The sequence below is a fragment of the Ovis aries genome, chromosome 5 (genome assembly GCF_016772045.2).
Source record: "Ovis aries strain OAR_USU_Benz2616 breed Rambouillet chromosome 5, ARS-UI_Ramb_v3.0, whole genome shotgun sequence".
In the NCBI taxonomy this organism is placed as follows: Eukaryota; Metazoa; Chordata; class Mammalia; order Artiodactyla; family Bovidae; genus Ovis; species Ovis aries.
The window spans coordinates 772,412-797,425 of NC_056058.1; the positions used below are offsets into that span (position 1 = coordinate 772,412).

At 44.0% G+C, this 25,014-nt stretch overlaps 1 protein-coding gene across 10 annotated transcripts in view; it reads left to right on the forward strand.

Annotated features, from left to right (window-relative positions):
- Positions 1-12,496, forward strand: part of MAPK9 (mitogen-activated protein kinase 9) — a 69,951-nt gene extending 57,455 nt beyond the window's left edge. For 6 of the 10 annotated variants that reach the window (XM_060415341.1, XM_060415340.1, XM_027969269.2 and 3 more), the window contains 5 exons: positions 3,172-3,354; positions 4,754-4,878; positions 6,369-6,432; positions 7,685-7,756; positions 9,423-12,496. In XM_060415341.1, the coding sequence (XP_060271324.1) occupies positions 3,172-3,354; positions 4,754-4,878; positions 6,369-6,432; positions 7,685-7,756; positions 9,423-9,565 (587 nt within the window). In that variant the 3' untranslated portion in view covers positions 9,566-12,496. Of the gene's footprint in view, positions 1-74; positions 2,954-3,171; positions 3,355-4,753; positions 4,879-6,368; positions 6,433-7,684; positions 7,757-9,417 lie in introns of those variants that run through there. The other 4 variants (XM_060415342.1, XM_027969271.2, XM_027969270.2 and 1 more) reach the window with 2 other exon arrangements.
- The last annotated feature ends 12,518 nt before the right edge of the window (positions 12,497-25,014 follow it).

Below are 25,014 nucleotides of genomic sequence, written 5' to 3' on the forward strand. Positions count from 1 at the left end.
AACTATTTAGGGAGTTGTCTAAATTTAATAGGCCAATATTCTTATGTAATTTGCTTAATATACTATTTCATCAGTTACCAGGATGCAATAGAATATTTTCCTCCAAAGTAAGAACTGAAGGATGCTACATAAGACCTACAGGGAAAAGATTAAAGTGAAAAGTTTGTGAGGAAGAATATTTGCTAAATTTTTTTGTTTGTTACTCTTCTGACATTTTGTAGAAAATTTTAGAAGGTCCACTTAGATGATTATTTTGTGACTTCCCCAGTGGGGAAGTCTAAATAAATATAAAATGCCAAAGGTTAACTTATACTGTGGTCAGCAAATCATATTAATGATATGTAGCATAAGGAAGAATAGATATATAATAGTTTCAGTAGCTTTCTTTTCTCATATTCCTCATGTTCTTCCATCTTCAGTATTTTTTACTCTAACTTGGTTCTTCACATATACCCTTTTTCATTTGTGTTCTCACCACCTAAAATTTTCATTAGTCTTTTGATTTTATTTTTTTGTTATGAAAGCTTAAAGTAGTCTCTGCTGGCAGATTGATGGTTATCTTTAAGAGAAATTAAGTTGTATAGTCAATGTTTTATATATATTTTATTAATTTTCATTTTTATGATTTTATGAGGGTGATTTTCTTGTAATATAAATTTTTACAACACAAACTTGAAATGAAAAAATTTTATCCCTATCATTTTATTTACCTTCCTTAATAGTTTTCACATCATAGATTATATGTGAAGTTAAACATAGCATTTTATTTTGTTCTAATACATTTTCTAGCAATTTTTCATAGCCTTACCTTAGATTCAGTTGTTTCAAACTGTAAATAGGAGATATTTAATTTGCAAGTAAATTCAATATGAAAAGGATAAGTTGATGTATTCCAAAGATACATTTATTTATTATGCCAAGCTACTGGGCTTGTAGGATTTTGGTTCCCCAATCAGGGATTGAAACCACGCCCTCAGCAGTGAAAGTACCGAGTCAGGGAATTCCCTAACAATACATGATTGGAAGTGTCTACTTAACATTCACTTTGTCTCAATTTTTAATTTATTTTGTGTCTTTCTTTTCTTTAACTAATTAACTGTGTTCTTCAGATAGTACAGATATGAAAAGTGTGGGTACTTTTTGGTGCTTTATTAAATAATTTTAAAATTCTTAGTTTACATATTAACATCTTACAGTATCAGTAATAATAATTTTATGTATAAGGTCACCTAATGTCATCCTTAGAACACACACAGAGATTAGCATCATTTTCCAAAGACAATTTTGCTCTTTTTTCAAACATTAGATAGAAAAAGATTCTGGAAACCAGACTGCAGTTGTCAGAGATTTGTTTTAGGTTCATAAGCAAAGGTAGAAAAGAAGTCCTCATGGCTTATAAGAAAGAGAAAGCTTCTGCCAGGTACCCCTCAGAAAGCAGGGCCCTGGAGGCCCAGAAGCAGATTACTGAGGGGGGCACATGGACACTGTCACAAAGGTGAGGACTGAGAGCTGAGGGGCAGCCATCTGCAGCTGTGATGGGCACAGTTTTCATGAAATGATGGGTGAAAAGAATGGTTAAGAGAGTATGACAGGTCGGGAATTAAAGATAGAAACGACTCTGTATTGCTGCAAACGGGAACAGAAGCTAAGCTACGGAAGTTCACAGGAAAGCGACTGTTCACAGGAAAGTGACTGTTGTTTTAAGATGAGAGGGGAAAAAATTATGTTTGATTGGTGATGGAAAGCTCCAGTGGAGAGCAAAATGGTGGTGGTGTACCAGTAGGAAGAAAGGCATCACAGGGCACAAGAGGGCCTCCTCCTTTGTTCTTTGAAGAACGTATGTTAGTTCCCTAGGTTCTTTCACAGTAATGTCATTTTATTTTTCTAAGACATACCTCAATTAATAACTTTAAGATCCTGTTTGTTTATTTGATTCCTCTGGTTTGTGTTCTCTTATATAATGTTTATGGTTTTAGAATCACTTTCCACATTCATCTTGCCGGTTATCTCAAGCTCCCAGAAAAAGAGACAAAGCTGGCCTTGTCTCCATTTTACAAATAGGAAGATGAGACCCAAGGGAGATTGACTTCCTGACACCCAGTGAGTAACTAATACACAATGGAGTCTGAAACCTAGGTCATGTACTTTGAAAGGAAATAAAACACACTCATTTATATTGCAATGATAGCCAGAGTCAGTACCAAGTAAAACTGAATGACCTCTCGAAGCTGTCGCTGCTCAATGTAAGCCCAGCTACAGTGGGAGATAACATGATGAGGGCTCAGAAAGTCCAGAGCCCCGGCTCCCACCCCCTCTCTCGTGCACCCCATCCTGCCAAGCCTACAAGGTGGTTCCCAGCCGTAAATTGAGCAGTCAGGTAGCTCTCCTTATTTCAGGGAGCTTTATATCTAACATAGCTTTACTACGAGAAGTGGAGGTGTGAAAGTCACTAATAATGAGCATGTGAGCGTGAACGTGAAAGTCACTCAGTCGTGTCCAACTCTTTGCGAACCCATGGACTGTATAGTCCCTGGAATTCTCCAGGCCAGAATACTGGAGTGGGTAGCCTTTCCCTTCTCCAGAGAATCTTCCCAACCCAGGGATTGAACCCAGGTCTCCCGCATTGCAGGCAGATTCTTTACCAGCTGAGCCATACAGGAAGCCCAAGAATACTGAAGTGGGTAGCCTATCCCTTCTCCAGCGGATCATCCTGACCCAGGAATCGAACCAGGGTCTCCTGCACTGCAGGCGGATTCTTTACCAACTGAGCTATCAGGGAAGCCCGTTATTGTGAGAACTGATTTCAATTTGCCTACATAATTATTACCTACTTTCATGTTTAAGCCTTTCAGTCATAGGCATTCTTCAGCTTCAAGATAACTTCATTTTGATCTAGAGTAGGAAGCCATAAAGACTTCATTGTGTTGATTTAATAAACTGTGACCAGAGTTTATATGGTGCAGAGTTTGTTTGTTTGTTTTTTTAAATACTCTTAACTAGGAACCCAAACCTTATTTGAATATTATTTCAGAATGCTTCTGCTGACCCAGGGAGCTGTCCTGATTAATTATTCATTGATAAGTATAATTTAAGTGTCTCTTTGAATGATGCAACTTTATATAATATGAATATAAGGCATTTCAGTTGTATTTTCCTCAAGAAACTCCTTAGATATTGATCAGTGGAATAAAGTTATTGAGCAGCTAGGAACACCATCTGCAGATTTCATGAAGAAACTTCAGCCAACTGTGAGGAATTATGTAGAAAACCGACCAAAGTATCCTGGAATCAAATTTGAAGAACTCTTTCCAGATTGGATATTCCCATCAGAATCTGAACGAGACAAAATTAAAAGTAAGATATCCTTTTTTCTTATACTTGTTTTCATAATCTGGTGAAGCCCTGTTTATGTTTGCATTCTAAACTCTGTGAAAACTGAAAGATGAAATAGTTGAAAACCGTCAAAGTCATTTATAGGCAAGAATGAAGCCATTTCAGAAAGAAAGCCTAAAGACCTAGAAGTTTTGTCCTCAATAAAGGGGACAAAACTGAAGCCTCTGGTCAAAATATTTACATAGTCTGAAAGATTCTTATATTAGTTACAGCAAATGGAATTCAAACTGTTACCAGGTATAAAGAATACTTGAATAAAGATTGTCGCCCATTTGAAGAGTCAGAAATTTTTAAAGGCCTTTTCCCCTGATCCTGTGCCCATCACATTTTAATGTGTTTAAAGGAAAAGAATAGATTTGGTTTTCTCTGCATCAAGACAAACTGTGCCTCATTCAGAAGAGTTCCATCTCTCCTTTGCCTGCACACGTGAACTTTATTTGGTTTTGGTATTCATTTGGCTGTCCTGGGTCTTTGCTGTGGCGTGTGGGGTCTTGGGTTGCGCGTGCAAGCTCTCAAGTGGAGCATGTGAGGTCTAGTTCCCTGACCAGGGGTTGAACGTGGCCCCCTGCACCAGAAGTGCAGTGTCTCAGCAACTAGAGCACCAGGGAGGTCCCACCTGTGAATTTTAGTTGCTAAAACCTAGGTGAGCCTTGTATTTAACCAAGTTATTGAATTTGTTGAGTTTTTTCCTAGCTACTAATCTCTAGATTTTTTTTTAAGTGTACATTGTATACAGGTAGGCAAAGCAGAGGGCTTCCCTGGTGCAAGATACCTGGGCTCGATCACTGGATTAGAAAGATCATCTGGAGAAGGGAATGGCTACCCACTCCAGTGTTCTTGCCTGAAAATCCCAAGGACAGAGGAGCCTGGTGGGCTAGGGTCCATGGGGTTGCAAAGAGTCGAACACGACTGGGAGACTACGCACAGCACAGGCGAAGCAGAGATATCTGTGAGCTGCTGTATACGATGCGCATATGAAGTTGTTGTGTGGCTTAGTCTGCTCGGTTTCACTTTGATGTGGCATCAAGAGAAAAGGCCTGCCCGTGCTTCATGCCTGCACTCTCGGCAGTGCCACCCTCGGCTTAGCTCCAGTACCCTCCCTGTCCATGGCTTGTCAGCCTTCTGCCCTGTCCTTCTCCCCTCCCAGACTCAGGGCAAAAGCACCTTGGAAAGCCTGGTTTCTAGGAAATGGCTGCTTGATTTACTCTTAAAGAAAGAGACTAATAATCCTGAATTTATCACCAGTTTCTCAGAGTTAGTATATCTTTGTTCTGTCTGAGCTGTCACAGTTAGTTCTTTATTGTGTAATTCTCAGGATAAAATTGTTACTTTATTAATCTAATATTTGTTTTTACCCTAGCAAGTCAAGCCAGAGACTTATTATCAAAAATGTTAGTGATAGATCCCGACAAGCGAATCTCTGTAGATGAAGCTTTGCGTCACCCTTATATCACTGTCTGGTATGACCCTGCTGAAGCAGAAGCGGTAAGCATCTATTTTGAAAAGACTTGTGTGTAAAGGCAGGGCATACATTTCCCTGGATCTTCTGTCAGTCTGAAATGGCTACACAGAGATTTAAGGTTAAAAGTACTCCTGATTACTTTGAGGCCATATGCTGCTGCTAAGTCGCTTCAGTCGTGTCCGATTCTGTGCGACCCCAGAGACGGCAGCCCCGTCCCTGGGATTCTCCAGGCAAGAACACTGGAGTGGGTTGCCATTTCCTTCTCCAGTGCCTGAAAGTGAAAAGTGAAAGTGAAGTTGCTCAGTCGTGTCCGACTCTTCGCGACCCCATGGACTGCAGCCAACCAGGCTCCTCCACCCATGGGATTCTCCAGGCAAGAGTACTGGAGTGGGGTGCCATTTAGCCGGGGTCAAACCCCTTTTAGGACTCCTTACTGGGGCTGAGCTCCGAGTACCTCAGGGTGAACATGCTTGTGCTGCGGTGATATAATTGTCTTCATTTATGTCGATGCTGATATGTGATCATAATATCACCTTTTTTAGCCATCCATTTGTGTACCTGGTACCGTGCCTGGGTTTTGCTTTTATTATCTTGTTCAGGTATTCTGTCAGGCTAAGAAACTTGCTGAAAATCACAGGTCTGGACGTCCTTCCCCAGGGGTACCTGTTAGAGGAGTTCCACTGCTGAGTGTGGTGCTCGCGTGCATTTGCCCGTAGCACCCCTGGTATGGATGGTCTCTAGTTGGCAGTAAAATGACTACATGGTGGCATGCTCGTTATTGGGCTTCCCTCATAGCTCAGCTGGTAAAGAATCCACCTGCAATTCAGGAGTCCTGGGTTCGATCCCTGGGTTGGGAAGATCCCCTGGAGAAGGGAAAGGCTACCCACTCCAGTATTCTGGCCTGGAGAATCCCAGGGACTATTACAGTCCACGGGGTCACAAAGAGTCAGACACGACTGAGTGACTTTCACGTTCACGTTCACATGCTCATTATTAGGTTTTGTCCTGTGCATTTAACCACCATTTTATTCATTGTTTTATAGGAAAAGAATTTGGTTTATAAACGTGATTTTAAGTAAATTTTTGAAGCAATCCGCTTAGGATTTGGGGACTGAATTTGGGAGTTCTAACAGGAAGAAATAAAAACTTGAGATATATTTTGCAGCTTCTGTATTTCCTAGCATAGTACCTTGTCCAGAATGGATCTCTAGGAGGCAGCCTGTGATTGCTAATTTTATAATTACATTTGGGCAGATGTCCTTAGAGTGTAATTATTAGCAGGAATATAATAGGTCTATTTTTTGGTTAATTATTCCGTAATTATTTTGATTTTGAAACCAATGTAAATATCATACTTAGAAATCTTTAAGCCACATATTGAATGAAATTACATCAATATTATAAATATTTTATTATTTTTATAAGTATTTTAGAAGTCTTACAAGTGGTTTATTTTCTTCATGCCTCATTATTTTTTCAACTATTAACTTTACCTGTAAATTTTAATTTTTAGCCACCACCTCAAATTTATGATGCCCAGTTGGAAGAGAGAGAACATGCAATTGAAGAATGGAAAGGTAAAGATGGAATTTATTTTGATTGTTACACACTTCTTGAAATGGGGCAACTTAACACTTTTTGACAGGAGCCTTTCTAAGGGAGGGGTGGAGACCCTTCAGCCCTTATCCTCTCTCTTCCCGCTTCCCAGTAGATAAAGAATTTGAAGATAACAAGATTAGAGAGGAACATGTATGAATTGCATATTTGCTTCAGAAGACAAAAACAAAGGCTCTTCACACACGTCACCGTATCGAATCTTGATTTGTAAACTAAATTCAGTAAGTGTATTACACTTGACTGGATAACATGTTGCAAAGTATTGAGTAACCCCAGTTCACAGGCCCCTGTAAAGCAGGTGTGAGAGACCCCACTGGGGTCATGGGAACGTCTGCTGTACTGGTAAGCCTTGTAGTTACATACGCGTTTTAGAATAAGAGTTTGGGGGAAATTGCAGATCAAAAATATGCAGATAGTTATTATTACCACTCTAACCAGACAACCCACGAGAAACTAAACCAGTAATAAAGAGGTCAAACTAAAAATATTTCATTAAAAAGCAGAATCAGTAATAGTTGAGAACTGTGGTCAGCGCAAGTCAAACATGGCAGCGTGTCCTGCCCGAGAGCCGCTCCGTGGGCTTCAGGGAACCAACGGCCTGCAGTGCACACAGCCGCAGCCTCGCTCTGTGCCTGCACTGTGCTGGTTTTATTTCACGAATGCCATACTTTAGGATGCTGCTAGTATCGTACTTAATAGGTAGTTCTTCTGACAAATGAAAATTGAGGAATACTGAGAGTGAAACCAAGAGAAAATGTAGGTAACTAGACCAATTTCTGGCCAATCTGGAGGAGTTTACATTTGAAGAACCACAGTGGTGGAGGAAAACCTGCAAAAAGATGTGAGAATATCCAGTAGTTAAACTGTTCTGTTAGAGTTGCTTTGCTGGTACTTCTCCTCCTCCTCCTCCCCACTCCCCATGTCTCTCTCTCACTCTCTGCCTACCCTCAACTCTGTGAAACCCACTGGTGGATCCAGAGCTCCCCTGCTTTTATGGCCTTCATAATTGGTTGGTTGAAAAGATATAATTGGTTTGAAAAGATACAAGGAATCAAATTATATTTTGGTCTAGGTAAACTATTGCTTGTCTGCCTATCCCGGTTAAAAATAGCACATCACAGTGTCCTTGGGTTGGTTCCAGTTTATTTGGAAGCAGGGTTTAGAGACGCAGAGAAGCTGATGAAGCATTCTAACTTGCATTTCTATTTGAAGAGCTAATTTACAAAGAAGTAATGGATTGGGAAGAAAGAAGCAAGAATGGTGTTGTAAAAGATCAACCTTCAGGTTAGTGATTGCTTTAATAGTTTGATTACATAATACTTTTCTTTTTCTATTCATTTTTTGCAAATGGCAGCAGCGTGTTTTAAGTGCCGCCTTGACCAGCATTGGATTTGAGAACTCCTTGTGTGAAATACTCTTCTCTTTTTGGTCTGCTCTGGTTGTGGCAGCTAACATTTTATTGATGACAGGCAGCGAACTAACTGTCTTGTGAACATTCTTGGTTCATCCTTGTAACAGCTACTGTCATTTCATTTATAGATAGGGGAATCGGATTTAAAGTTTTTCAGCGTGCATGACCTTCTTTATATTGCCCCCAACCAATTACAAAAGAAAATTAATATAAGTCTAGATAAAGTAGAATTTGGTTTTCTTTTGAGAAAATTGTTCATATAATTCTCCCATCTTTCTGGTTGATCTTCTTAGTGGTAGAAGTCTGACTAATAATTAGGAAGCTGTATGCCTATTAGAGGCATAATATATATGGTCATGGAGAAGGCAGTGGCACCCCACTCCAGTACTCTTGCCTGGAAAATCCCATGGACGGAGGAGCCTGGTGGGCTGCAGTCCATGGGGTCGCTGAGGTCGGACACGACTGAGCAACTTCACTTTCCCTTTTCACTTTCATGCATTGGAGAAGGAAATGGCAACCCACTCCAGCGTTCTTGCCTGGGGAATCCCAGGGACGGGGGAGCCTGGTGGGCTGCCACCTATGGGGTCGCACAGCGTCGGACACGACTGAAGTGACTTAGTAGTAGTAGTAGTATATATGGTGTTAACTTATGACACCATCTATAACGTTCTACCTAAAACAAAACTATCTTCACTCACATTCATTTCACACTTGTATTCACTCCACTCCCACTGGAAAGCACATGCTCACTACACACACATGTAAATACATGTGGGGCTGTTTCTTATTCTTGAATTTTATATTCAGCATGACACGTGTCACGTGTCTGGAGATCGTATAACTTCAAGAAAAATTCGGATGCTTATAGTCAACTAATCACAAATTTAAGACTGACCTCTGAGCCCCTGGATGTTTTGTTTTTGTTCAGGCTAAAATATAGATGGTGGGAAACAGATTAGTTTCATTTGCCTTAAAATGTCAGTTTTGGGGATTTAGAAGGCAAAAATAAAATGAACAAGAGTCCATTAAATTTTGTTCCAATTTTTTTCTTGTTTGTATCGTTCCTTCTTTTAGAAGGTATTCTTTATTGCAAAAGAATTCTTCAAAGGTTGATGTTTTTCCCCTTGGATTAAGTGTTTATGATTATAATTGAAATGTCTGATGACACTTGAATCCTACTTGGACTTGAGCCTTTTGTGATACTGATAATTTTAGGATAACTTCAACAGTTTTCTTTTAATAGCTTTTTAAAGCCAGGAGGTATTTTTAAGGTAGTTAACATGATTGTACATGTGTGTGATGTTTAGCCACCAGGAAGAAAGAGAATATTGCAGTGAAAGACAGAGGAATATTTGGGATTTTGAGCCTAAAGAAAGACTCCACCAAAAGTTCAAAGTGCAGTCAGCTAACTTCTTGTCTGTGCCACTAGTAAAGGAAACTGCAGGAAGACAGAGCTGAGAAGTGGCCTGAAGCCTCGCTGCCTGGGTCTGCAGCAGTGTCGCGCCTCAGATTTTATTATATTTGGTTTTCTTAGCACAGATGCAGCAGTGAGCAGCAACGCCACTCCTTCTCAGTCGTCGTCCATCAACGACATTTCATCCATGTCCACGGAGCAGACGCTGGCCTCAGACACAGACAGCAGTCTGGACGCCTCGACAGGACCCCTGGAAGGCTGTCGATGATAAGTTAGAAATAGCAAGCTTGTCATCAGTGAAGGAACTCTCACTTCCATGGGCGTGAAATACTTGGGAGTTGATGGAACCAAATAGAAAAACTCCATGTTCTGCATGTAAGAAACACGATGCCTTGCCCCTACTCAGTTGTACTAGGCTTGCCTTGCTTAGATTATAAAATGAAGCAGATTATGTCTAAAGAAAAAAAAATACAAACCACACATTTAGAAATTTTGTTCAAGGTCATTTCAGGTGAGCAATTAGAATATATGAATTTTTTTTTTTAAGTTGTGCGGTAATAGTGATCATTTCTCATCCTCAGTAACTGTTGGGATTTATATGCATGACACAAATGCTTGCTTGGATTTGCCCTCTAGCACTTTGGAAATCAGTATTTATAAAGCCAAATAATCTTCAAGGTAGTGCTGCTTCTAGAGTTGTCTCTTAATCCTCTTAAATAATTTTGTGTTTGTCCAGAAAAAAAAAATAGATTTATGTGTATTAATTGGCCACCATCATATTGTATCTTACCTTCTTTTAGGGTATGAATTAACCTTCTTTCATATTTCAGAAGGAATATAATTAAATCTATATCATGAAAAAAATGTAGCTTTTCTTTAATTTGTCATGTTTTAGGCTGAGAATCATCACTGCTAAGACCAGGATACTTTGTTTTCTCTAAACTGTGTTAGTCTGGATGACTGTACATTCAGTTTCACTGCACGATAGCATTTTAAGTTTTGTTTTATGCTGCTTAAAACATATATACGTTTAAAGTCCTCTCTACCCCATCTCTTTTTTCTTGGTCTTCTGGACTTACTAATTTGAAGTGCTACCTAGAACTTCATCTTCTTGATTAGCCACCGAACACCCATGTCAATCATATGATGGCAAATAGATTCTTGACCCCACCACCTGCTGTTAGAGTAGAGTTTTACGAAGTGATCACTAAAGATGATGGCAGTCACTTGCTGCGTGCTTGTTTCGCTTGTGCCTGGACTGGGTCCTTTCTTACCTCCTCTAGGGTAAGATACATGATTTCACAAGGCAGAGTTTCCCTCTTCCAACACAGCATTATTCCTCAACTTTCGTTCTTTTAAGAAAGAAACCACCGAAACCCGCTTTGGTCTGTTTTAGGAAGCAAGCTGGTTCAGAATGGCTGTTTGTGGTGGTTTTCCACTTTGTGGAGGCATTTCCTGTTCCTAAGGGAAGACCTTCTGAGGGATAGGGAAGAACTGTCCTAAAGGGCAATTATTAACTAGTCAATATTTCCTGATTTTAAGCTGCTCACCTGAAATTGATACTTTCAGACTAATATGGAAATTATTCAGGATTCAGTAGCATACTGAGTATTGAAGTGTCATCGCAGAAATGGAGTTGTGACGGTCACGTATGGCTGCCTGTGCTCGTAATGCTGTCCCCTGGAGCTTATTCTATGCAGATTCATATCTTTCGTTCAGTTATTTTGGAAGCTATTGAGTCAACATTGTCACATTCTATGGAATGTGTTCTGAGGAGGAACTTTATTAAGAAAGTTTATTATAAATATTATCTAAAATATATGATTCTCTCTACACCATTTGTATCTTATTGGTCTTATCACTGGAAACTGGAACCCTTGATGAACAAAATTAATATTGAAGTAATAAATAGTTTTCTATTGTGATGTTTAGACATGTTCAGCTGTAAGATGGAATCCTAACTTGGATTGGGGCAGAAACACCTGTTACATAGCTGAGGATTATTTTGGCTTCAGAGGCCTGATGGTATAGTGAAGAAAGTTATCGCTGTACATATATAAACATCTTAAAGTGACCTAATACACATTCTTTAAAAAGACTTTACTAAATCTGTCTTTGAAAAGAAAAGGAAAGGGGAGAGTTTTAAGAAGACATTGTCTGTCCTCAGCTTATGTATATGCAGCACAGGACCGCGCGGGCACATGGAAGTCCCACTAGGTGATTGTACACTCAGCCAGGTGCCGTTTACAAATGGAGCTAGGTGCCATACACAGTGGCTTTCTGCTCACTGATCCCTCCTGTGTTCACGGATGAAGTCCGTGATGGTGCGGACGGGTTTCCTGCCAAGACCACCTTCCATCAGCGAGTGATGAGTGCACCCCGGCAGGCCACGGTGCTGCGGACCGCAGAGCTCCATAGAAGTACCTCACCCCAGTTCAGGGCCCTCCCTCCTGAGCTGGGACGTGCCAGGGACCTGGTGCAATGCAGATGGTTCCACACTGCTCTCCATGGATAAATTCTGGTGTTGGATAAAGAACTGAAAAATGTGCTCAATTTTTCATCTTTTCTATTTTATTTTTGTAATTTATATTGTACACAACCCTGGAAGTAACTATTTTGGACACATATTTTTATAAACCAGGTGATTTATTATTAGCCTGGAATTTGGACTAGGTTCATTTTGTTTGTTGACTTAGTTTTTTGTTAAAAAGGAAATGACTGCCTCCCCTGTCAGGTCTTGATTTCAAGTGCAGGTTCCAGAGAGCAGACAGAGTCTGTCAGAGTAGGAGAGCATTCTAGAAACATCCTGCTCAGTGTTGATCCCCTGTGGAAACAGGAGACAGAATCAAGGCTCTGTGCTTATCTGTGCACCACGAAACTCAGAGCTGCAGTCCTGAAAGGAGAAAATGCTTGGTAGGGCCCCTTACTGACACCCAGAGTCCAAAGTCCAAACACTGAATGCCCGACTGTTTGAATCCGGGTTTGATGCTGTGTCAAGTCATGGTAATGATATACGATGAGTTCATATGGTTGATTTCTAATGTAACTCCTCTGGTGTTTCATACTGGTAGTAAACACAGGTGTGACCTTTCAGATTGCATATCTCAAAAGTAACATTGCCTAATGTTTTATAATAAAATATATTACATGTGTTTTGATTGGTGAAAATAATACAAATACATTTTAAAAGAGAAGTATATAACATGTCCAATTCTTGTGTGTTTTTAAATGACATTTGACTGTGTATTTCTGCATCACCATCTCTGATTACAGATTTAACATGAACGCAAGCAGATATTGGAGTGTTGTCATCTCACTATTAATAGATGTTTTTAAATTGAAAAGCAAAAGGGATTCTGTTAGATCCCTTACGGAAAATATTCTGCAACTTCCTGAATCTAAATCTTCAAAAACATGCAGTGCAAGACTGAATATTTGGAATAATTGTTTTCTCACAAGAGTGGCCAGAAGACTCCACCAATCAGTCTTTCCTTGTGTCACTTAAAATCCTTAATGGTGCCTGTGTGCTTGTAGTTTTCTGCATGGATTAGCCTCTTTCATTTTGCTTCTGGTTTGGAGGTACTTTAGGATGTTTACTCGGAGAAGGCGATGGCACTCCACTCCAGTACTCTTGCCTGGAAAATCCCATGGATGGAGGAGCCTGGTTGGCTGCAGTCCATGGGGTCGCTAAGAGTCGGACATGACTGAGCGACTTCACTTTCACTTTTCACCTTCATGCATTGGAGAAGGAAATGGCAACCCACTCCAGTGTTCTTGCCTGGAGAATCCCAGGGACGGGGGAGCCTGGTGGGCTGCCATCTCTGGGGTCGCACAGAATCGGACACGACTGAAGTGACTTAGCAGCAGCAGCAGCAGCAGGATGTTTACTACTTGAAACCACAGGAATAGAAAGGTGCACAATGGCTCACTGTCTTCTTGCTAGGACTAGAATCATTCCAGATGGGTCAGTATCAGTCTTAATTTTAAAGATCTCTAGGAAAGGAAAGTGAAAGTCCTTCAGTCATGTCTGACTCTTTGTGACTATATAGTCACATGGAATAGGAAAATATGTCTCTTGATAATGATCTGGACTCCATTTCTCTATTACTCCCTCTTCCCACTTTCAATGTAGATAGTACTGAAATACTTTAAATTTATTGACTTAAATGGGACATACAGATTTTGGGGGGATTTTTTTAATGGGAGGAGGTGTGGTGGTGTTCAGTCACTAAGTTGCATCCAATTCTTTGTGACCCCATGGACTGCAGCATTCCGGGCTTCCCTGTCCTTCACCATCTCCCACAATTTGCTTAAACTCACGTCTATCAAGTCGGTGATACCATCCAACCATCTCATTCTCTGCTGTCCCCTTCTCCTTCTGCTTTCGATCTTTCCCAGAATCAGTATTTCAAAATAACTTACTGTATACTTTCCTGAAGATTGTATTTTGTATTTAAGTGTACGCTTACCTTTGGCAGTAAGGCAGTTATTTGATATTTTTGGTCTTTGATCAGGAAAGTTGGCAGCAGTAACAGAGTGGCCTGTGACATCTCTTGGAAGCCAAATGTGACCGTGACTTAAGAGGGCTATGCCTGTCCCAGCAGCCACTGGGCACTGCCGCTCACTGCTTCCTCAGGGCCCAGGGAGTCCTTGTGAACAAGGCTGTTTGCTCTGCCATTTGTGTGCTGTGGGACTTTAGCATTGGAAGGGAAATTCAGAATCAATTTTCTGACCCCCTGCACAACGGTTGAGGAGGCGGCAGCCACGTCGGGAAGGGCACCACAGGGCTGCCCTTCAGAATGCTGTCCCACTCATGCGGGTCTTACTGTTCTTACAGTCATGAGCACACTTGAGAATCTAATGAAGACTGTGACCGCCCCCTGCCCTGCTTAGAAAAAGGCCATGAGCACAAGGTTTTGCCAAACTTTCTGAGGAATCCTGAACCCTGGTGGTTACCATGTTAAGAGCTCCTTTGTAGAAGCAGCTTCTAGATGCCTCATGGCCTTAGAGGGCAGCAGAGCCTGCAGGAGGGTTCTCCTGATCTTCTCTGTTCTAAATGGTTCCGACACTTTTGCAGACAGATCTTGGGTGTAGATAGGGACATTTTTACTCTCAGCCCCAGCATAAGTCAGCATTCTTGTTCTGTGTCCGAAAGAGCATATAGAGACTCAATTCAGTAAAATGGGTTGTTTCCAGCATTCCTTCCACATGGGACTTAGCTGCAACATAGGAACTGTAGGTTTATAATACAGAATTCATAGAAACATGATTAAGTGCATCTCTTCATTTTAAAGAAGTAGTTCTGTGCTGAGCTTTGAAGTGCAGTCTTGGCTCTATTTTGTCTATGCGCTTAGATTTATCGAGAATAGGAATGAACAAAGAGGTTCTCTAGTTCACATTGCCATTCAAGGCACTGAGGAAGTTATCCAGCCTCTGCTCAGATGGTTTTAATGAAGAGAATGCTCCTCCGACTGAATTTTTTTTTTAGTTTTGACTGTTATAAAGTTCTTCCCTGGGATTTCCCTGGTGGTCCAGTGGTTAAGAATTCTGCCAGTAAAGGGGACATGGTTTCGACCCCTGATCCAGGAAGATCCCACGTGCCGCGGGGCAGCTGAGCCCGTGCACCACAGCTGCTGAGCCCACGCCCTGGAGCCTGCGAGCCACAGCTACTGAAGCCTGTGCCCCTCGGGCCCGCGCTCCACGACGCAAAGCCCCTGCAGTGAGAGGAAGTCCGTCCACCACAGCTGGGGAGTAGCCCTGGTCCCCTGCTATGAGCCGGTGTATAGCAAGGAAGACCCTGCGGGGCCAAAAGGAAATAAACAAATCTTAAAATAAGTTCTTTCTCTAACTGAACAGAAAACTTGGTTCCCACAACTTCCACCCATTGGTCCAAGGTCTTTCCTTTGGGTGAAATAGAATGGGTCCAACCCATTTTTATGAGACAGGCTTTAATATATTAGTTGAAAAGATACGCTCCAAGTCTTCCCTTCTCTAGCTTAAACTCAAAGTTCTCACAACCCTTTTTCATATGAAAAAGCTCCCGGAGCCTCGTCACCTTGGGGCACCCTAAAATTATGGACGCAGATGTGAATGGAATATTTCTGCACAGCCTGAGCATGCACCCTCCAAGTGAGGCCACACTCATGAACACAGTCTCAGGTGGCCTGAGCTTTACAAGCCGTGTTCCACTAGGGGCCTGTAGTCTAGCAAAATGACTGGCTTTTGTGATGCTGCGGTTAATCCTGATGCTGTCACGCCTCATAAGCATTCTGTCCGCCAGCTTGTGACATCCATCAGTTTTATGAGCATGAACAGGCCTCCTGGAAATTTATCCACAAGGTGACTGACTGCCTTGAGTGGCAGGAACGAGCCTTGAGGCAGACCTAGCAGTCAGTGCCCAGAGCCGCGTGGCCAGCACTTTGCCAGCCTCCTCACTAGAGTGCTCAGCCCAGTGACTTGTCATTCAGCTCTTGCGGAATGTTATCTTGCCACAAGGTCAGGAGGAAGCATCTTGATGGACACCGTGCAGAAATAATGAAAACACTTCAGCAGCTGCCTCTGATCTGCTTGCTTCAAGAAAAATTAATTCAGCAATTGCACCGGTTTTCAGAGTTTATGCTTTTATTTTCTCTTGGGAGGATCAGGTAGTAAGTGCCAGCCTCGCCTTCATTTCTACACCTTTGATATCTTGTGGCCACTAAGAAGTGTGACCAAGTGCTGTCTCAGTATTCACAGATCGGTGTGTGGGCAGGGAGCAGGGCAGAAACGTGTGTTGGCCTTGTTCCGTGAGAATAAAGTGATGTGTTTTAAGGAGTACACAATTGTGATTCCACAAGAGGCCAAGCTGCCCTCCAGTGGCTGTTAGAGAATTGTGTCCATCCAGCACAGCCTGGCTCAAGCTGGGCATGACTTTAGAAGTTTATCACCTTGAGCATACCTTGCCATTTTTCATCTAATGGCAGTCACGCGACTTTGTTTTTGTTTGATTTTAATCTAAGCTAGAGCTGCAATATAGAATTTCACCAATAGTTAGGTTTGTCCAGCTCTCTGTTGTAAAGTTGATGACTCGGGTGTTTTAAGCAGCAAATTATCATTCTAAAGATGCTATTAAAACACAACTGTTTGACCAGAACCCTCGGTCGTGTGTGTGTGTTCTCACATTTTCTCAAAGAGCTGCCTCACCACACGTGACGGGAAGAGTGCAGCAAGTGGAGGCCTGCCTCCTCTCCCCGTACACCCTCCTCACCTTGACTGTCCCTGTGCCCATGAGGGCTGACCCCTGCCCCTTTCAGGAACTTCACTGCTACAAGCATCTCGATCCTGTGTCGTCACCGCCCCTCCTCTGCTCCATCATTTGTCATCGTTGTCACCTGCGTGAAAAAGAAAAAGCGGCTTAAACCCAGCATCACCCTTGAGTTGCTCCCCTCCACAAGGGAAATCGAAAAGCAATTTCATTTTCTCTCCCTTTTCTTCTCTCTTCTCTCATCTACTTCCTTTTCTTAATAAAAAAGATACACACACATATGAAAACATAATCAAGAATGAGAAACTGAACATACCATATTACCCCATCTGGAGATGACCCCTCTTTATACTTAACTACTTGCAGATCATTTTCTGTGGACACATACATATCTAGACGATTTTTTGGTTTGCTTTTTGCCCAAATGAGGTCATACTGTGTGTGCATGTTAAGTCACGTCAGTCATGTCTGACTCTTTGTGAACCCATGGATTGTAGCCTGCCAGGCTTCTCTGTCCATGGGATTTTCCAGGCAAGAACACTAGAGTAGGTTGCCATTTCCTTCTCTAGGGGATCTTCCCCGCCAAGGGATCAAGCCTGAGTCTCGTACGTCTTCTGCCATTACTGCTAGCGCCACCTGGAAGCCCAGTCATGCTATACCTGCCTTTTATAACCTTCATTTTTCAGTTAACAGCCCCCAGCTGTCCATATCAGTAAGCTTTCATCAGGTTTAATAGCCAGGGCCTTGGGATTTCCCCAGTGTCCCCAGAGTCCTCTACTAGTGTGTCCTGCCAGGGTCCAGTTGAAGACCTTGCATTCCTGGGGTCTGGTTGTCATGTCCTTACGATTGTCCTAACCCTCCCTGACACCAACCTACCTTGTCAGGCAGGTCAGCCTGCAGTGAATGCACCTCCTGGCTCTGTGTGGCTGCTTCCACGGGGTTGCACAGACCATGCCCTTGGATCTAGAAAGCATATCCAAAGATTTGGTAGACTCACTGACATCTTTGCTTATCTAAATGAAATGTAAGTGATACTGTGTCATATATATATATATAAAGGGTCAGGGCCCCCCAACTAGACCGTTGACTGGGGAACCAGAGGTGAGTGGCAGGCAAGTGAGTGAGCTTCATCTGTTTACAGCCGCCTCCCATCGCTCTCATTACTGCATTAGGGCAGTGTAATAATAATAGAGATAAAGTGCGCAATAAATGTAATGTGCTTGAATCATTCCGAAACCATCCCCCTCCCTGGTCTGTGGAAAAACTGTCTCCCACAAAACCTGTCCCAGGTGCCAGAAACGTTGGGACCCACTCGCTGCTTTATATGAACTCCCAGCAGAAGATGTTTAGTATCTTTTTGACCCACTGTCAGTGATGCTAAATTGACCTCTGGGTTCAGATAGTGCCAGTCCGGTCCTCTGTCACGCAGTTATGTTTTGTTTCCTAACTAGAAAGTCGTCCACGTGGGCGGGCTTCTGCAGGGGGCCCATCCACCATATACCTTGTGCAGGTATTAACCTCAGGCGATCATCCTTGCCGCGAGCAGGAGTTTCACAATTCGGTCATCCCACTGGTATCTTTCACCACCACTCCATTGTCGGGGAGGCCTTCCTGGCATCAGCTCCGGCGGGAAGGCAAGGTCCACACCTGGCTCCTTCCCTTCAGCAACCTGCGCTCGGAGTGGGGCTTGGGTTCCACTGCCACCTCAGATGGGATCACAAGACGATTCATATTTCTATCTTTGAGTATTTCCAGTCATTCTTTTTGAGACTTAAATTGTTAAAACTGGGGCCAGGGAAGCTGATTCCATCCAGTCTTTTTGACTGCATGAAGTTTTTAACTTTTTATTTTGAAATAATTTCAAACGGACAGAAAAGTTGCAAAAATAGCCCAAAAGGTGCTTGTATATCTTTCCCTACCCCAGCTCCCCAAAGCGTAACTTTTTACCACATGTGCCTGAGCCTTCTTTGTCTCCACACATACAGTTAGTTATTATACATGCATGCACGCACATCCACTTATACAGATGGATATGTTCCTATATACACACACTTATGCTCATACATAGTCACTAATTTCTTTCCACTGATTGTTTTTACATTCGGCCTCATTTTTTAATGTTTGTAAACTCGTGAATAATGAGGTTTATGCATGTACTTTACAGACAAAGATAGGTGTACATTATGGTATACTTGTATACTGTTAGAAGTATACATAAACATGTAAATAAATATTGTGTGGATATGTTAGTAGTGTTTATAATAGGCATCATTCACGTGGGTAAATGTGTCCCACATGACTTCAGAGAACCTACTAAAGAATCAGTGTGTGTGTGTGTGTGTGTGTGTGTGTGTGTAATGATTCACAGTACCAAGGGTATAAATAAATTTAAAAGGTAGTGGAAATCTGAATGCTTTCCTCTCAGTAAATGCTTTCCTCTTCAGTAAAAGACTGAAATGCCAGTTACTTAACTTGGACTCATAACAAAGAATATTATACCCAATAGGCAAATTCCTTTTGATCACACATAGAATTTAAGGAAACTGACTATATACCAGGTCACAGAGGATGATCAATAAATTCTGAAGTTAAAAATACACAACTGTTTTTCTATGATAATGCAATAAATTTGAAAAGATCTCCCACATCTGGAAACAACAATATACAGAGCAATCTAGATGAAAGAGGAAATCATAAGGAAAATTATGATATTTCTAAAAGTGCATGACCTCAGAATTGCACCACATACCAAATTTGATCCAGCTAAGCCTTAAATACTCTTATCAAAAAAGGACAGTTTTTTTTTTTTAATGAGTTCAGTTTTCAAGAGATTGACAGAAGACCAACAGAGCAGGCTCAAAGGCAGAGAAGAGGAGGAATAATGAAGGCAGGGACAAGAAACTAGAAAATAAAAATGAGAGAAAAAAAATCAGCAAAACTGAAAGATTAAAAAGCTAGACAAGCTTCGGGCAATACGATCAAGAAATAAAGAATATGCAAGTAACAGACAAAGTCGAAAAGGCAAGTTATGATAGACATTTTTTTAAATCTATAGTATTCTAACAAATGTGATGATCATCAAGAAGTAGATAAAATTTCTTTAGAAATTAAGCACTAAAATTGTCTCAGGAATGATGATACTAAGCACATCATACATATGAACTTATTTAATCTTCTCAACAGTTCTATGAGGTTGGTATCATCTCCATCTTAAAGTTTGGGAAATGGAGGCAGGAAGAAATCCTACATTCCCACAGCCAGAGTATGCAGAAATGGGGTCTGAGGCCAGAACAGCGGGTGCAAGCACCATGCTCTTAGCCACTGTGCACTGCACGGCCTCCCAACAACCTGACTGGATCAGTGGCCGTCAGAGGACGTGAAATGGTAGTCAGAGTTCCCCTGCCGCCTCCAAATACTCTCCAGGAAAAATCAATCTTACAGATCAGGTTTCACTAAAATTTTAAAGAAACACACTATCTTATCTAGCCTTTCAAAGCCACCCAACTCAGTTTAGGCTGGATTAATCTTGATTCCAAAATTGGATAAAGAGAGATCAAGATTATGCTATTTTTTCATGGATCCTGGCTGAATCCAAGATTGTGTTGTTTATTTCCAAATTCAAGGGTGACTCAACACAATTGTTTCAATAAATAACATATTTTTGTTTCGTTTTTCAACTCTCAGAAAACGGAATAGAAAAGAACTTCCTTCGGGGAGCAGCAGGAGACATCAAATGGTCAAATGTGCATGGCTGAGCTAACAGGAGTACAGGGACTGCCTCGGACCATCGGACCCGAGACCCTAGGGTCGTCAGGATGGTGGCAATGGGAGGATGTGGGGCTTGCGGCTGAGCACAGGCTGAGCACACCCAATCCCCTGGTCTAGAGACAGCCCAGCAGCGAGCTGGAGGCAAAAAGCCCCACCCCCCAAGGACTCACTGCCACCTCGGCGCAAAATCAAAACGCAGCCTTCTGCACAACTATGTCAGGACTCCTCATCTGGGCCAAGATGCTTCCCCGGAGCCCCCACTTCCAGGACCACCTCTGTCCCCTCTTCCCCTGCAATGCCTCATTTTTCAACAAACACCTGCTGAGAGGCTTCTGCGTCCCATTAATAAGACACAAACGGTTACTCCAGCTGAGCTGATGACTGAGGACAAGAGGTTGCCTGGTAGAGGAGTCTCCAGGCCTGCTGGCTCCATCTCCAGCAGGTGGCTCAGCAGTGGCCGTGATGCTCCTGGCTTCCACTCTCGTCCAGCCCCTGCCCAGCCTTTACCTCTGCCTGGACTGAGCCTGCGACGCTGCAGCTGCAGCCACACGTCACTGCCTCTGTGGCAGCCTCCGGAGGGCCCAGCTGACCAGATGGGTGTGAAACCGGGGATCCCACTGCCACATTGCTCACACACACTTTTACACAATCAGGGTTGCCAGCATCACACTTAGGATATCTGGCTGTCCTAAAACCACCTTCTGTGTTTTTATTCTGCTGGTAGATTCTAAACAATTGAAGGTCAGGAAACCGTTTTGACCACATCCATTCGATCATAGAAAAAGCAAGAGGTTTCCAGAAAAAAAAAAAAATCTACTTCTGCTTCATTGACTGCTAAAGCCCTTGTGTGGATTACAACAAACGGTGGAAAATTATTAAAGAGATGGAAATACCAGACCATTTTACCTGTCTCCTGAGGAATTTGTACGCAGGTCAAGAAGCAACAATTAGAAGCAGACGTGGAACAATGGACTGGTTCCAAATTGGGAAAGGAGTATGTCAAGGCAGTATACTGTCATGTTGCTTATTTAATTATATGCAGAGTACATCATGTGAAATGCCAGGCTGGATGAAGCTCAAGATGGAATCAAGATTGCCAGGAGAAATATCAATAACCTCAGATATGCAGGTGACACCACCCTTATGGCAGAAAGTGAAGAGGAGCTAAAGAGCCTCTTGATGAAAGTGAAAGAGGTGAGTGAAAAAGTTGGCTTAAAGCTCAACATTCAGAAAACTAAGATCATGGCATCTGGTCCCATCACCTCATGGCAAATAGATGGAGGGAAAAAATGGAAACAGTGACAGATTTTTATTTTCTTGAGCTTTAAATCACTGTGGACAGTGACTGCAGACATGAAATGAAAATATGCTTGCTCCTTGGAAGAAAAGCTATGACAAACCTAGACTGCATATTAAAAAGCAGAGACATCATTTTGCAGACAAAGGTCTGTATAGTCAAAGCTGTGGTTTTTCCAGCACTCATGTATGGATGTGAGAGTTGCACCATAAAGAAGGCTCAGCACTGAAGAACTGATACTTTCAAGCCGTGGTGCTGGAGAAGACTCTTGAGAGTCCCTTTGACTGCAAGGAGATCCAACCAGTCCATCCTGAAGATCAACTCTGAATATTCATCGGAAGGACTGATGCTGAAGCCAAAGCTCCAATACTTTGGCCACATGATGTGGAGCTGACTCATTAAAAAAGACTCTAACGCTGGGAAAGACTGAAAGCAGGAGAAGGGGGTGACAGACCGAGGATGAGATGATTGGACGGCATCACTGACTCAATGGACATGAGTTTGAGCAAACTCCAGGAGATAGTGAAGAACGGGGAAGCCTGGTTTGCTTCAGCTCATTGGGTCGCAGAGTTGGACACGACTGAGCAACTGAACAATAATGACAAAATCATTTTGATGCTGTGATGCAGATTCCCGGGGCCCCACACAGACCCTCTGAGTCCAAAGTCTTGGTCATCTGTGCTGTAAATGAGCTCCCAAGGAAGGCGCAATACATATCCACTCTGCCCGGTGTGGGCCCTTCCGAGGGCAGCAGCCTGATCCTGACCTCCCTGCCTCCTACTGTGCCCCTAGAGCAGTTAACAGGAAGCATGTGGGGCGTGAGCCCCCAATTTGCGGTGCCACCTCCATAAGTTGCCTGCCTGCTCTGAGCCTCTTTTGTGGAACAGTGTCTGAGTTTCCCATTACCACTATTGCAAATTACCACAAACTTACTGGTTCAAAACAAATGAAAGTCGCTCAGTCGTATCCAACTCTTTGTGACCCCATGGACTATACAGCCCATGGAATTCTCCAGGCCAGAATACTGGAGTGGACAGCCTTTCCCTTCTCCAGGGGATCTTCCTAACCCAGGGGTCGAACCCATGTCTGCCGCATTGCAGGCGGATTCTTTACGCTGAGCCGCACGGGAAGCCCAAGAATACTGGAGTGGGTAGCCTGTCCCTTCTGCAGGGGATCTTCCCGACCCCGGGGTTGAACCCCTGTCTCCGCATTGCAGGCGGATTCTTTACGCTGAGCCACACGGGAAGCCCAAGAATACTGAAGTGGGTAACCTGTCCCTTCTCCAGGGGATCTTCCCGACCCCGGGGTTGAACCCCTGTCTCCGCATTGCAGGCGGACTCTCTACCGCAGCCACATGCAAGCGTATTCGTGTCCAGGTCTGTAGGTCAGAAGCCCCCCATGGGCCTCACTGAGCTTAAAGCAGGTGTCAGCAAGGTTGGCTCCTCCTACAGGCTCGAGGGCAGAATTCGTTTCTTGCCTTTCACAACCACCAGAGGCCTCCCACACTCCTTGGCTCGTGGCTCCTTGCTCCACACTCAGAACGAGCAGAGTCCCCAGCATCTCTCTGACCCTGCTTCCATACCCACATCTCCTTCCCTGACTCTTCTGTCTCCCTCTTCTGCTTTTAAGCACCCACTGAGTATTTGGGGCTCACCTTGATAATCCAGGGCAGTCCTGGGTCGAGGTAATCCCCACCTCAACGTCACACCTGCGAAGTTCCTTTTACCATGGAAGGTCACATATTCACTGGTTCTGGGGTTTAGGCCTTGGGCATCTCTGGGGGCCATTATTTTGCCCATCACAGATGGGCGGGTTCACCCTGTACCCCTTGTAATCAGCGTTTCTCAAAGTGTGACCCATCTTCTGCTGCGTCAGCCTCACCTGGGGCTCCCATCGTAACTGTGGAGCGTGTTCACTCAAAAAGCTGCCAGGAGGCGGTGACCACAGCACCCTCAACACAGGCCACAGCACTGAAACAGGATATAGCGATCTGACCTCCAGGGCAGCGAGAAAGGATGAGTTTTCCCAGATCCAAGAATGGGTGAGTAACAAGATGCACTGGCCGGAGGCTGAAGTTGTCCTCAGGGTTCTCTGCTTTCACGGGGGACAGTGCTTGGCAGCCCGCGTGGTGTGATCCGGTTCCTGAGTCGCCTGCCACAGGAGGACCAAGCACTGGGGCAGACACGCTGCAGGGCCCTCGCAGGCTGCAGCCACTGCATGTCTGTGGCAGCAGGGACCACAGGCTCGCCTTCCTCCACCCCGTGAAGGCCCGCACCAGACTCTGCACCCACAAGTCCCACTGCCTCCAGATGGCCCCCCAGTACCTCTCTGGCCCCACAATCTCAGCAAGTCCCGCATCCACCCTGGCGACACCCAGCTGCCTCTCGCTGCTCCCACCTTCTCCGCATCTTACCATCACCCACACCCCCAGCCCCTGCCCCAGACCAGGGCGTGCGCTTCTCAGATGCCTCCTGCCTGCCGTCTCCTCCATCCCGTGCAGGTTAGCGCAGCAGCTCCAGGGGTGGCCTCCTCAGAGGACGAGGACTCCAGCCCTGCCAGCCCAGTGCTGGGCAGGTAGGACACACTCAGGTGGCCCCAGATTCAGGTGTATGTGGGAGATGCCGTCTGGACCATGGACGGCCAAAGCAGACGCTGGGGGTGCCGGGAAAGTCCTCTGGGGTGTCACAGCCAGCACGCCTCCTGCTGGAGGGGCTGCCGATGGGGTTGGGGTGGAGCCTGCCCTGGGCCACACCCGGAGAACGGAGTCCCGGCTCCTTGCCCGCCAGGAGGCCCAGCCTGGCCCCTACTGCTTCCGCCGGGGCCTCTGCGCCCTCCCCGCCCTCTCTTCCAGGCGCCTTTCTTTGTCACAGAAGCAGGATGCATGCTGGCCACAGGGTCACTGCTCCTGCTTCACTCTCTAGCAAGGACCATCTTCCCACAGACCCTGGAGGGCTGGCTCCTCCTACAGGTCTCAGCGCAGACCCCCTGTGTGCAGAGAGGCCTTTCCTGGCCCGCCCATCTAAAGTAAGCCCAGACACACTCCACCACCTCACCTGGTATTGGTGACTTCATGGCACTTAGCATGCTCTGAAATGCTCATGTTTATTATCCTTTGGTGTGTGGAATTTGTCTTCAGTCTCCTGTCTCCAAACAGTGGGCTCTGAGGCGGCAAGAACCACATGTCCTGCTCCCTGCAGGATCCCAGCACCCAGCGCGGCACACGGCGCACACAGGCCCTCAGGAAATATCCACCGGAAGTGTGTCTCAGGGCAGGGCTCAGGCAGAGGAGACTGAGCTGAGAGCTCCCCGGGCCACTCACCCTCTGTCCCAGCACTGGACTGTCTGGGACTAGGCCCTGGGCAAGGACTGGAGCAAGAAGATAGGGCTGGAGTAGGGCAGGCCACAGGGA